General features: G+C 44.9%; 1 protein-coding gene across 1 annotated transcript in view; it reads left to right on the forward strand.

Moving 5' to 3' along the window:
* Positions 1 to 516: 516 nt before the first annotated feature.
* The window catches only part of LOC121878017 (protein spire homolog 1-like), a 33053-nt gene continuing 20264 nt past the window's right edge, over positions 517 to 13305 (forward strand). Inside the window, exon 1 of the mRNA XM_042383975.1 lies at positions 517 to 696. Coding sequence (XP_042239909.1) covers positions 517 to 696 — 180 coding nt within the window. The remainder of the gene's footprint in view (positions 697 to 13305) is intronic.

A 13305-nucleotide genomic window follows, 5' to 3' on the forward strand; every position in this document is an offset into this window, starting at 1 on the left:
GCTGATTCTAAGACTCATAGCTATATTTTTCAATGTGTGTGTGTGTGTGTGTGTGTGTGTGTGTGTGTGTGTGTGTTCCCAGTATGTAATCTGTATCCGTCCCATCATAAAGACAACCTTGGATAACTAATGAACGAGACGGCAGGTGTGTGTGTGTGTGTGTGTGTCACTATACTAACACAAGACAAGGTGACACGCCCATCCCCACCATAAACAAAGCGGGCACACGCACACACACACCTTGAGGTAACCGTAATATTCAGCACAAGCAAACACCTCCTCCCCTTCCCCCAACACCCCTACCCAACTTTATAATGGATAACTGTAGGTCAGCTGAGGGCAGGATGTGACCTTGCTCTGGGCATTGGAGGGGGAATTATCGAGTGTGCAGGTGACATGAGAACCATTTGAGGGCGAGGTGATAAAGTGTGTCTTGTATGTGGGTCTCGAGGTGCCTATGTGGGGTCTCAGTGCCTATGTGGGTCCTTGAGGGCCTATGTGGGGTCTCGAGTGCCTATGTGGGGTCTCGAGTGCCTATGTGGGGTCTCGAGTGCCTATGTGAGGTCTCGAGTGCCTATGTGGTCTCGAGTGCTATGTGGGGTCTCGAGTGCCTATGTGGGTCTCGAGAGTGCCTGTGTGGGGTCTCGAGTGCCTATGTGGGGTCTCGAGTGCCTATGTGGGGTCTCGAGTGCCTATGTGGGTCTCAGTGCCTATGTGGGGTCTCGAAGTGCCTGTGGGGTCTCGAGTGCCTATGTGGGGTCTCAGTGCCTATGTAAGGTCTCAGTGCCTATGTGGGGTCTCAGTGCCTATTCTGGGTCAAGTTATTTATTGAGTGTATTATTCCCCCAAAAAAAATCTTAATCATATTGAAATTTATAGTTTTATTTTTTCTTATAAATAAATTGTATGAGTTTTATCAGTTATTTATGCTAAGTAAATAAAGATAAATAATTTTTTTTATCAATATTGTTTATACTAGGAAAATGCGTTTTGTTCCTTTCTGTATTCAATTTATTAGTTGTATCTGTATAAAAGGTGGGTTAGGTTAGGTTAGGTTATATGAGGTTAGATTAAAGTTATATTACGTTATTATAGATTAGTTAGGTTAGGTTAGGTTAGCATTCGAGTGTTTTAACAGGTGAAATAAACTAGGGTGTGTAATCTTCACATGAGTCCTATAGTGTGTTTACAAGTGTTGCGTTAAGTAGAAAAGTATTGGGGTCAGGTGATCACTACTGGCTACAGGTAGTGTTGGGTTCAGGTGTGTTAATTGGGTGCTGTAGGTACGTGCGCCACACCTGACTGCTGCTGCTCTACGTGACTACTAGTAATATACCTGGTGTTTACGAGTACACCTGAGTGACCTGACTACTACCACGACAGTTTAATGACGCTACAGAAGTTTACCATCATGATTGTTACATCTTGTTTACCACTACTCCTCTCTCTATCACCCTTACACCTGGGTGGGTGGGTGTGTGTGTGTGTGTGTGTGTGTGTGTGTGTGTGTGTGTGTTATTATACGCAACAGGATATATGACCCATGATTCTTTCCGTATGTCACGATGAAAGGGGAGGGAGGTAGTGGGGGAGGGGTGGGAATCTCTCCTCACCCCTCCTCACTGTGTGGTGTTTATGTTAGGGAGGGTGTGGGTAGAGGTGAAGGTGGGAGGGTGTGACAGGGGAAGGAACAGAGGTGGGGGAAGGGGTGGGTGGGTGGGGGGTAGAGGTAGTAAGAGGGTCAGGGTGTCACGGAGGTCGGACTGAACCGTGCCAGGGAAGTCATGCCCTCCTCCTTACCCCCTCCTCTCTCTACTCATAGCACCCCTTACCCCATTTGTATGGGGAACAGATCCATCACCCTCCCCACCCCCACCTCCTGTTGTGTGTGGTGAGGATGTTGCCTCACCCCACACCAACACCACCCCTCTCACTCCTCCACCCCCCTCTCCCTTCCTCTTCTCTCTTTATCCATCTCTACCCCTCCCCCCTTTCCCCCTCCCTACCCTCCTCATCCCCTACCTCCTCCTCCTGCTCCCTCCTAAAAACAACCCTCACACACACACACACACACACACACACACACACACACACACATACATCAATCACCAATACAAGGGTGACCAAGAGTGGGTAATAGTCACCCTTGAATCTCCCTCATACTGGAAAAGTAAGATCAGTCAGGTCAGCCAGGTCAATCTTAAATACCTGTACCTTCCTTAATATGGAGTTACCTTTTGTCTATCAAATGTAAATAATAATAATAATAATAATACCCGTAATAATAATAATAATAATATAAGCATTAATTTGTATTATTACGTGTTTCAAATGTCCCAGGTGTATTAATTTAAGCTCGTAACCGGAAATACACCTGTAATTAATCCCTGTAATGATTAATAACACACCTGTCCGTATTATCCAACTGTAATTTACACTTCTTAACTGTATAACCGACACACGAACGATGCCTTTGTGAATCTAACCTTTCAATCGTCTTAACCTATAACAATAACAATAACTATAATAAGAACACTAACAACAATAGTAAAGATAATAATAACAATAACAACAATAATAATACAGTAATAACAATAACAGCAACAACAGTATCAACAATAACAAAAATAACAGCAACAACACCGCGATATATTTCATTGGCAGGGAAAAAAACACAGATTAATACTTCCTGCTGTTATAATTTCCCCCTGTATTTCCCCCCTGTATTCCTCCTCTACTCCCTTATACTTCCCCCCCTGTGTACTTCCTCACCCCACTTTATTCCTCCTTTAACTTCCCTCTGCATTCCCCCCCTGTCTCCCCCCCCCCTGTATTCACCCCCTTTAGTCATTACACACAAGGCACAGTAACACACCATGGGGGAGGAGGGGGGGGTATTGGCTCACCGCTCATTGTAGTGTTGTGAGGCCATTGTTTACAAGTGTGGCCAGACAGTCATTTGTTTGTTTTTTTTGTTTATTGTTTTTTTATTCAGGTGACAGTATGAGAGGAAATGTATCTGGACCTAACCTAACCTGACCTAACTTAACTTAATCTTACCTAACTGAGCCTAAACTAACCTAACTTAACTTAACCTAACCCAATCCAACCTAACCAATCCACATGTTATCCACCCTAAAATCATTCTATCCATACGCTATCCACCCTAAAATAAGCCATCCACCTCAAAATCACGCTATCCACCCAGACACGATCCACCGCTCAAACTCCGTTACAATAATTACCCCTTAAGTGCTGGTTGGTGTACCTGTATTCACTTAGGTTAGGTTAGGTTAGGTTTTTACAGGTAATAACAGTTAAGGTACAGTACGTGTGTTTCTGGTCGATAAATTAACACAGCTTCTTAACTTCTTTTTAAAAATAAGTTAATTCATTTTGATATTTTAGTTGATTATTAATTTAAATTTTTTTGAGTTGTGATTTTTTGACGCATTTAAATGTTTTTTGAAAGTTTTTAAAAATATGTGAGTTATTGAGTTAGATTTTATTGGTGTTTTTATTTTCGCTTATTTTTTTTTTTTAAGGAAGAGTCTAGCAGGTGGTAGGGGGTAAATCTTGGTGAGGTGACCCTGACCCGTGTGTGTGTGTATTGGAAGTTAGTATTCTATTTAAGGGAGAAATGTATCTATGTTGGCAGGAGGGGAAGTGGCTGGCAAGTAGTGGTAGTGGCCATGGAGATGTGGGTTAGCAGGGTATTGTGGCAAAGGGCAGGTAATTATACAGGTGAGGGGGAGGGGAGAGGGAGGGAGGGAGGTGAGGGAGGAGTGTGACCATATATATATATACGCCTGCTGGTAGTGGTGGTGGTAGTAGTTGTCGTGGGGGGGGGTAAGGTAGAGAGGGTGAACAACTTGTGTCACCCTGATTCATCCTTCATTAATTAACATACGAGTAGTTTTTATTTACCTTATGCCAACAGGTAAAGAGAGACAGTCTTATTGGTTCATTTAAACGTACAATATTTTTTTAAGATGTCTACGTTGATTATATTTACTCGTTACTTATATTGCAACTATGATTTAATTTACGAGTTTTTTTAGATTAAATAAGTGACTTAAATATACGTTGCTATGTGATTTGTATGGTAATTATTGTTGTTTTTGTCGTAAGTTAAGATTAAAGAAGTGTCTTGTATGTATGTGTTTAAGGTAAGGTGCAAAAGAAGATCTGTTAATGTTTCAATAATCGTAAGTGTTTTTGTATCTCGTAAACATATATTGATATTTACGTCTGTGTGGTTGACTATAGTGGTGACGTCTGTATCTTCTCCAATAATGGTTCCTTTTACTCCACCATGAATTTCTCTTCTCCAACAATGGTTCCTTTTACTCCACCATAAATTTCTCTTCTCCAACAATGGTTCCTTTTACTCCACCATAAATTTCTCTTCTCCAACAATGGTTCCTTTTACTCCACCATAAATTTCTCTTCTCCAACAATGGTTCCTTTTACTCCACCATAAATTTCTCTTCTCCAACAATGGTTCCTTTTACTCCACCATAAATTTCTCTTCTCCAACGATGGTTCCTTTTACTCCACCATGAATTTCTCTCCTCCAACAATGGTTCCTTTTACTCCACCATGAATTTCTCTTCTCCAACAATGGTTCCTTTTACTCCACCATGAATTTCTCTTCTCCAACAATGGTTCCTTTTACTCCACCATGAATTTCTCTTCTCCAACAATGGCGTCTCTCTTGCTTAACAGTGAATCTTTTCCCCATCACTGAGTCACTGACCAGCTGTTTGGGGTCTTTAGTTGACCATCTGGCACAGCTGGTAGTATTAGGTCACGGTCACCAGCTGGTAGTACACTTGTCTGGACCATCTGGCACAGGTGGTGATAGTACTGGGTCACGGTCATCGGCTACCATCCACCACACCAGCTAGGTCACGATGGCCCTGAGTGTTGTGTTGTGTTAATGCAGTCGAAATCCCTACAGGTGTGTGTGTGTGTGTGTGTGTGTGTGTGTGTGTGTGTGTGTGTGTGTGTTGTCCTCTGTGGCCACAACACACACGAGAGGTGGTACAACTGTAGGTAACAAGACGTGGTTGGGTGGCGTAGTTTCAGTGGAGGTGGTGTAACTGTAGCTCAAAGACACTTGGCTGTAGTTAAGAAAGAGGTGTGGTCGAGTACAGTAATTGTAGGGGGGGGGGTGAGGGGATGGTGTGACGCTACCTGTAATTTATATCATTTTCTACCTGTTGTGATTTTTTTGATTTAAGGTATTGTTGTTTTTATTTTGGTTATTGTTATTATTGTTGTTATTGTTATTTATTTATAAACTCACATACTACAGACAAATACAATGGGGGGGAAGGGGGGGGGTGCATGACCAGCACAATTTACCTGAGAAAATAGTTGGTTATGACAGATGGTGATGGTTAAGAGTTGACAGCTGGTAAAACCCCGCCCCCCCTCTCTCTCTCTCTCTCCCCTCTTTGTTGATGTCTCTCTGGCCCTGACCCGACCCCCATGACCCCAAGGGAACCCCGAGGTGACCCCAGGCGCCCGAGCGTGGGAGTGTTGGTAACTGTTCAGCTCCCCTTCAGTAGTGGATTACACCTCACTACCCACAGACCACAGGTAGCCATTTGGGGTCATTAGCCAGGACGTAGGTAGATAGGCAGGTGTAGTAGGTAGGTAGGCATTTGATTACTCCTTCTCCTTCTCTTCCTTCTACGCCCCCCTTACCCTCCATCTACGCTTCCCTCCTCCTCCTCGTCCTTCGCCTCCTTTTTTCCTCTCCTTGCTCCTTCTACGCCTCTTTCCTCCTCGTTATACTCTTCCTTCTTCCTCTTCTCCTCCTCCTCATACGCACTGAGCCTCTTCTTTCTCCTCTTATGCTACGATCATGCCTCCATTCTCTCTTCTCCTCTTCCTCCTCCTCCTCCTCTCACTCCTTCTCCTTCTCCTCTCACTCCTTCTCCTTACTCCTCCCCTCCCTCCACACCACCAACTCCACCTCTTCCCATATACACGCACGTACGCTTAACTCTAACGCACTCGGCGCCATTCTTGGATTTTATTGCGTTAGTTTCCGTTTTATATATATAACGGGGATGTGTGTGTGTGTGTGTGTGTGTGTGTGTGTTATCATTATTTTAATCACCATCATCACTAGAACCACCACCACCACCACCATTACCACAATTACACTAGCTGACTAGCGATTGGTGGCAAACTATCATACAATAAATGACAAACAAACACTTAGTAAATCATGAACCATTATTATGATAGGTTAATGGTGGAATTTCTAGATCATTGACTGTGTAACTTGTCTGTTTACATTCCCACGATATAATGCAGTATAATGAGAGTATGATGACTTCAGGGTGTAATGATATGATGATGTGTATAACAGAATAACATTGGGTATATCCAGTATAATGGGGTGAAGTATATTATGACTGAGTATGATAAAGTGTATTTATTGGTATAACGAGAGTATGATGGTGTATGATAGGGTAATGTTGGGTATATCGGGAGTATAATGAGGTACAGTATGCTATAACTACAATGAAAGTATGATGGAGTATGACGGGATATACTAAGATTTATCATACTGAAGGCAGTAAGTTATTATACTCAAGGGGTTAAGTCATCGTACTCAAAGGGTTAAGTCATCATACTCAAGGGGTTAAGTCATCGTACTCAAAGGGTTAAGTCATTGTACCCAAGGGTTAAATTATCGTGCTCATGGGGTTAAATCATCTTACTAAAGAGGTTAAGTTATCGTACTCAAGGGATTAAATCATCGTATTCAAGGGGTTAAGTACTCGTACTCAAGGGGTTAAGTACTCAATGGGTTAAGTCACAGGAGATGAGGTTCCCGCGTTTTATAAGTATAAGTGTGGTAATGGTGATTAGGTTGGTCTACACTCCCACGTGATGTGAAGTGTAAGTGTGGCAGTGTAGGTTGTGTAAGTCAGGCTGGTGTTAGTAGTACGAGTAGTAGTGGTATTAGTAGTAGTAGTAGTAGTAGTGGTGGTGGTGATGGTAGAAGAAGAAGTAAACACAACTGCACCACAATCTGTCACACACACACACACACACACACACACACACACCATCACGCTGGTCATCTAAAGTGGACACCACTTAGCCTGCATAGCAACACTTTATAAAAATATGCGGTCACACCCACAAGTATTTATACGCCATCACACTTAAACGCATTTACCCTCTATCATACTTAAGTGTGTGTGTGTGTGTGTGTGTGTGTGTGTGTGTGTGTGTGTGTGTGTGTGTGATGGGAGAAAGTATCCGGCAGGCGACCACAATTGCTACAGATTGGCGGTCAAGTGTAGTGTTGGCTAATAGTATCGTTTTGATGCCAAGGTTGACGGTGTGGTGGTGATGGTGGTAGTGGTGGTGGTAATAGTGGTGGTGGTGGTGGTGGTGATGTTGACAGTATGGTATTGATAGTGGTAGTGGTGGTGGTGGTGGTGGTGATTTTGACAGTGTGGTGGTGATAGTGTGGTAGGGAATACAGTAGGTAGTGTTGGTATACCGCAGGGTAATAATCCCACTGTATATTAGTTCAGCGTTATACCCTGTTGATGAACTTTGGTGATAGGGGCGCTGTGTTGTGTTCCGGCTGTTTCCGTTTGTTCTGTCCGTTGTTCTGCGTCCGTTTGTTCTAATGCACTTGTCCGTTGCTTTGCTTTGTCATGTTCTGCTTCAGTTCCTTTGTTTTGCGTTCCGCCGTCGCCTTACGTCCCCTCCTCGTCCGTTAACTATCCGTCCGTCCGTCCGTTTCTTACCCATCCATTGTCCCTCATTCATTGTTCTTAAATCCATCTTTAGTTACCAATCCTTCTCCTTGACCCTGTTCCTCTCCCCCATCTTTACCCCTCCCCCCTTCCTTCCCCCCTTCCCCTCCCCTTCCCCCGGGGACGACAAACAGTTCATCACCGTTGTACGCAAAATCCTGTATATAGAGTTAGTACCCGGGCCAATTGTGTGTGTGTGTGTGTGTGTGTGTGTGCACAGGGTTGTGTATGTGAAGTGAGGTTTGTGGAATCTCTCTCTCTCCTCTCTCTCTCTCTCTCTCTCTCTCTCTCTCTCTCTCTCTCTCTCTCTCTCTCTCTCTCTCTCTCTCTCTCTCTCTCTCTCTCTCTCTCTCTCTCTCTCTCATAGCTCCAACAGGGAGAGCTAAAGTTATAACTCTGTTCTATTTTTGTTTTTTGTTTGTTTGTTTATTTAGACGTGCGCGCGCCTCCTCCATTGTTGTCCAGTTGCATAAGGCGCGTGGGGGGGGGGCGTGGGTGTTGGTGGTGGTTGTTGTAGTGTAGCACCTCCTGGTCTCCTTGTCTGTCTCTCTTTTCTTCCTCTTCTTCTTTTTATTTCCTTTTCTGTGTCTCATGCTTTCTTCTTGTTCTACCCCCCCCTCTCTCTCTCTCTCTCTCTCAGAGCTAAATTAACCTCTGCATTCTTTGTCGTTACTTTTTTTAATAAACAGGTGTAGTAAGTGGAAGGCCTGAGGCTTGTTGAGTCAGGGAGACCGGCCGTGGCTTCCTGACTAGGGGGTGTTTCGTCCGCTACACCAACCTTCGTTGGTGAGTTCTGAGGTGACGAGAGAGGCCGATACGGGTCCGGCAGGGTCGATCACAGATGTTGCACATGTGGAGGGCTACATCTAGTGCGGGAGGGGCGACGGTAGCATCTTTCTGGCGTTGGCGCTTGTCTGCCTCGGTATGCAGTCGGGCTAACTCAAAGTATTGACACCTTCTCGTGTGGTGCTCCTCCAAGCGTTACGGTGTGGAGTAATCGTCTCCCAGGTGACGGGGTCGATTTGGCACTTTTTCAGATTTATCTTAAGACTATCCTTATATCTTTTCAGTTGCCTGCCAGCGGTACGTTTACTATTCGTTAGATGACTGTAAAGTAGCTGCTTTGGCAGGGTAACATGACCAGTCCAGCGCTGATGCTCATGGATAATGGTAGCCTCGATGCTCCTACAGTTGGTGTCAGCAAGCATACTGGCATTTGTTCTCTTGTCTTCCCAGCGAACTCGGAGGATGGAACGTAAACTACGTTGGTGAAAGTTTTCAAGTGCCTTTAGGTGTCTCCTGTATGTGACCCACGTCTCGCTGCCATATAGCAGGGTGGGGAGGACCACTGCTCGATATACGTGCAACTTTGTAGATAATTTCAGCTCCCTATACAGCTGAAGACACGGGTAAGGAGTCTGCCAAAAGCTTGATATGCACATCTGATCGGATGCTGAATCTCTTCATCGATGTCCGCGCTGGTGGACAGGTGGGGCACACACACACAAGGTCAACCATAGATCACAGTCACCTGATGTTTACCTGTTTTCACTCTCAGTATCTTCTTTCTTTCTTTCTTTCTTTCTTTCTTTCTTTCTACATTTGGCAAGTGAGGAGGTTTTTTTTCTCGGTATTCTATGGTGCTTATGATGTAAGTATAGTGTTTATGGTGGAGAAGATAAAGGTAATGGTGTAATGTGGTTGGGTTAACGATGTTGTGGTGGTGTTGGTTGTTGTGCTGAAGGTGGTGGTGGTGGTGGTGGTGGTTGTTTTTGTGGTGGAGGAGGTGGTTGATTTGGTGGTGGAGGAGGTGGTGGTTGTTATGGTGGAGGTTGTTGTGGTGGGGGTGGTTGTGGTGTGGAAAATTTACTAATGGTGGAAGTGTGGCAGTAGTAGTAGTGTTATTAAGTGTGGCAGTGATAGTGGTAATACATACATACATACATACATACATACATACATACATACATACATACATACATACATACAGATAAGAACATACCTGCACGTTACGTCATCTACCTGGATATATGTGGGTCATACAGGTGTGTCACACAGGTAATGAGGGTATTTATCAAGTGGCCAGTCAGCTGTTCCGATGATCAGCTGTTTTTTGATTCTATGTTGATGAATATTGGGAGGAGGGAGGGAGGGAGGGTGAGTGAGAGAGTGATGGAAGAGTGAGAGGGAGGAGGAGAGTGAGAGTGAGGGAGAGTAAATGTGTGTTTCATTGGTACAGGTGAGAGGTCTATGGAGAGAGAAGACAGAAGAACGTCGTTGCGTGGGCGTATTGCGTCACTTGACAACCGTGTGAATACAGAGACCATGACGGGCATCATGGTCGTGGGGGGCGGGGAGGGGTGTCATGGGGGGTCAGGGGTCGTGAGGGGGTCAGGGGGGAGGGTCATACCTCTACATCACCTGTGCGTTATAATTCACTTCACCTTGAGATCATTACAGCGTTAGTACCTCCACCTATGTGCCTTCCCTCCCTCCCACCCACTTCCACCCATTCACCTCCTGTAGCGACCCACCCACTGGGTCCACCCTCTCTTCCCCTCACCTGCCGACCAGCCCCCTTCCCCTCACATCCTAATCTGCAGCTCCCCCTCTCAACCCCCTCCTTCCTTCCTTCCTTCCACCTCCGTCCCCTCTCTTCTTTCCCTCCTCTCTCCCCCCCTCCCGCCCCCCGCACCTGTCAGCTACACGCCCTCCTTCACTGTCGCAATATAGTCACCTCCCCAGGAGATGAAAAGAGCTTGTGTTTCTCGCCTTCTCTCCACCATCCTGTGAGCTCAATACTGGTAGATGGTGGTAGTTGTCAGTGGTGAAGTAGTGATGGGTTGGTGTGTGTGTGTGTGTGTGTGTGTGTGTGTGTGTGTGTGTGTGTGTGTGTGTGTGTGTGTGTGTGTGTGTGTGTGTGTGTGTGTGTGTGTGTGTGTGTGTGTGTGTGTGTTGTTTGTGGGGGTGTGTGTGTGTGTGTGTGTGTGTGTGTAATAATAATAATAATAATAATAATTAACGGTTTATTGAAAGAGCTTGGCAGCCAGAAGGCTGAAAATATACAGTTACATATTTGGGGAATGGGTTACGAATTACAAATAATATACAAGTGACATAAGTGACACAAATAAGACATATAGTAACTTAGATGTACAGTAACTTAGATGGGGATCAGCTCAAACTACAGTTCATTTCAACATAGTGACAGTGTAGGGAGCAGTGTTTACTGGGAGTGAATACACTGATTTATTACATGTTATTGATAAGTTTTACAATGGTTGGGACTGGGCTGTTCTTATAGCGATCAGTTCGTGCACGTATGGGCTGGATGCGGTTGTGGTGTCGAACAGCAATTCTCGGACAGGGGATCTCAGGTGGTAGTAGGGGCCGGTGTCGGGGATGGTGTAGAAGCTTCTTACCAAATTTGCAGATGAGGCTGTGGTGATGGTCAGTGAGAGTCGAAAGGGTCAGTGTGTTGAGCGCTTCTTGATATGTGGTGTAGGAAGGGGAGAGAATAATCTTGCATGCCCTCTTTTGCACTTTTTCTAGGTGTTTACGTTGTGTGGCATTTAGAGAGGAAGACCAGGTGGGGGAGGCATAGGTGAGCTTGGGAAGTATGAATGTTGTGTATACACTGAGGAGCTCGTGTGCGGGAACTCCGAGGGACTTGAGTCGGCGGAGGAGGTGGAGACGGAAACTGGAGGATTTGACAACTTCACTGACGTGTGGTTTCCAATTTAGTTTGTTGTCTATGGTGACGCCGAGGAGCTTCGTGGAATCTACAACCTGGAGTGTGTTCGGACCTAGGGTAATGGAAGGAGGTGGGACAATGTCGGAGGAGAGGTTGATGTGCATAACCATGGTCTTGGTATGGTTGATGGTGACATGGTTGTTGGTGGCCCAGTTTTGGAGACTGTTCAATAAATCCTGAAGGGCGGTATAGTTGGGAGCAGAATTGTTGACGCTGATCCCAATGGTGGAGTCGTCGACATATTTCCAGCGAGCAGGGGTTTCTCTTAGGGCATCATTGATGAGCATAAGGAAGCAGAGTGGTCCCATCTTGGTGCCTTGGGGGACGCCACAGGTGAGTGACTGAAAGGTGGAGACAGCCCCTCGGAAGCGTACAGCTTGGCGTCGGTCACTGAGGAAGTCTGTAAGCCATGGTATGAGATTTCTCCGAAGCCCGAGGTCAATAGCTTTGTTTATGATTATATTGTGGTCGACTAGGTCGAACGCTTTAGTGAAATCAATGAAGGCGACAGCTACAGACGTTTTTCGTTTCTCGAGATGGCGGTATATGTAATCGAGAAAGCTGACAAGACAGTGAGTGGTGGAGGAAGTTTTCATGTTGCCAAATTGCTGAGGGTCTACGACTCCTGCAATATCAGCATAAGCCCAGTCAAACACAAAACTTTCACAGATTAGGCTGGGTATTGGGGTGATTGCAATAGGTCGTAGCTGATTTAAGGATTGTGGGCTGGTTGACTTGGGCACTGGAGATACATAAGAGGTCTTCCAGTCAGCTGGGCATCTGGCTTGACTGAGAGAAGCATTGATGATGGAGCAGAGGGGTTTAGCAAGCTCCGGGGAGAACTCCTTGAATAGTTTCATTGGTAAGTCAATGGGGGTGGTAGAGCGTTTTAATTTTAGTTTGTCCAGGCGTTTTGCTACGTCAAATTCTTCTACTAAGTCAGTGGGAAGGGGGGGCTGGTAGGTAAGCAGGGAGAGTGGTTGTGTCAAGCCGTGGGAGCGTCTGGCATATAGTAGCGAAATGGTTATTTGTTTGCTCAGCTGCGTCAACATTAGTGAGATGGCTGAGGAAGGGGAGGGGATGTGTCATATTGTGTGTGTGTGTGTGTGTGTGTTTATCTCTTCACACTCCCACACCCACGCTACACCCCCACACCTGCATTTCTAGACTAACTTTTAAAAGCGTATAATAATTTGCTGAGTCCGATGAGAGAGAGAGAGAGAGAGAGAGAGAGAGAGACATGTGTGTGTGTGTGTGTGTTTTAGAGGAGAGAGAGTGTGAAGTCGAGGAGTGTGTGTTGAGAGAGAGAGAGAGTGAGAGGTGAGAGGGAGGCAGGCCGGAGGTGTAGGGTCACCTTTATGCAGCCGCGACCAAGGTGTTGAGGAGGTGAGAGAGAGAGAGAGAGAGAGAGAGAGAGAGAGAGAGAGAGAGAGTTTTATACTGATAGATTATATAACACAGACAAAACAAATACAATACTAAATGTAAACAAACACACGTACCAATATTTTTTTGTGATGGCAAGAACAACAATTTTTTCCTAGATATAAAATTTATAGCAAAACAAATTACCTCTTAAAAAATAATATATATATATTTTTTTATTTTTGGGGAAACTTGTAGAATTTGTGGATGAAAATATATGATAAAAATAATATTAATGTAGTCTGTTTACTTAAGTCAACCATAGGATATTGATAGTATCTTTAACCTACCTTTAATAACCTTAATTAAACCTCAGGTGTAAGATGA

Source organism: Homarus americanus, unplaced genomic scaffold, assembly GCF_018991925.1.
Source record: "Homarus americanus isolate GMGI-L3 unplaced genomic scaffold, GMGI_Hamer_2.0 scaffold51227, whole genome shotgun sequence".
Lineage (NCBI taxonomy): Eukaryota > Metazoa > Arthropoda > Malacostraca > Decapoda > Nephropidae > Homarus > Homarus americanus.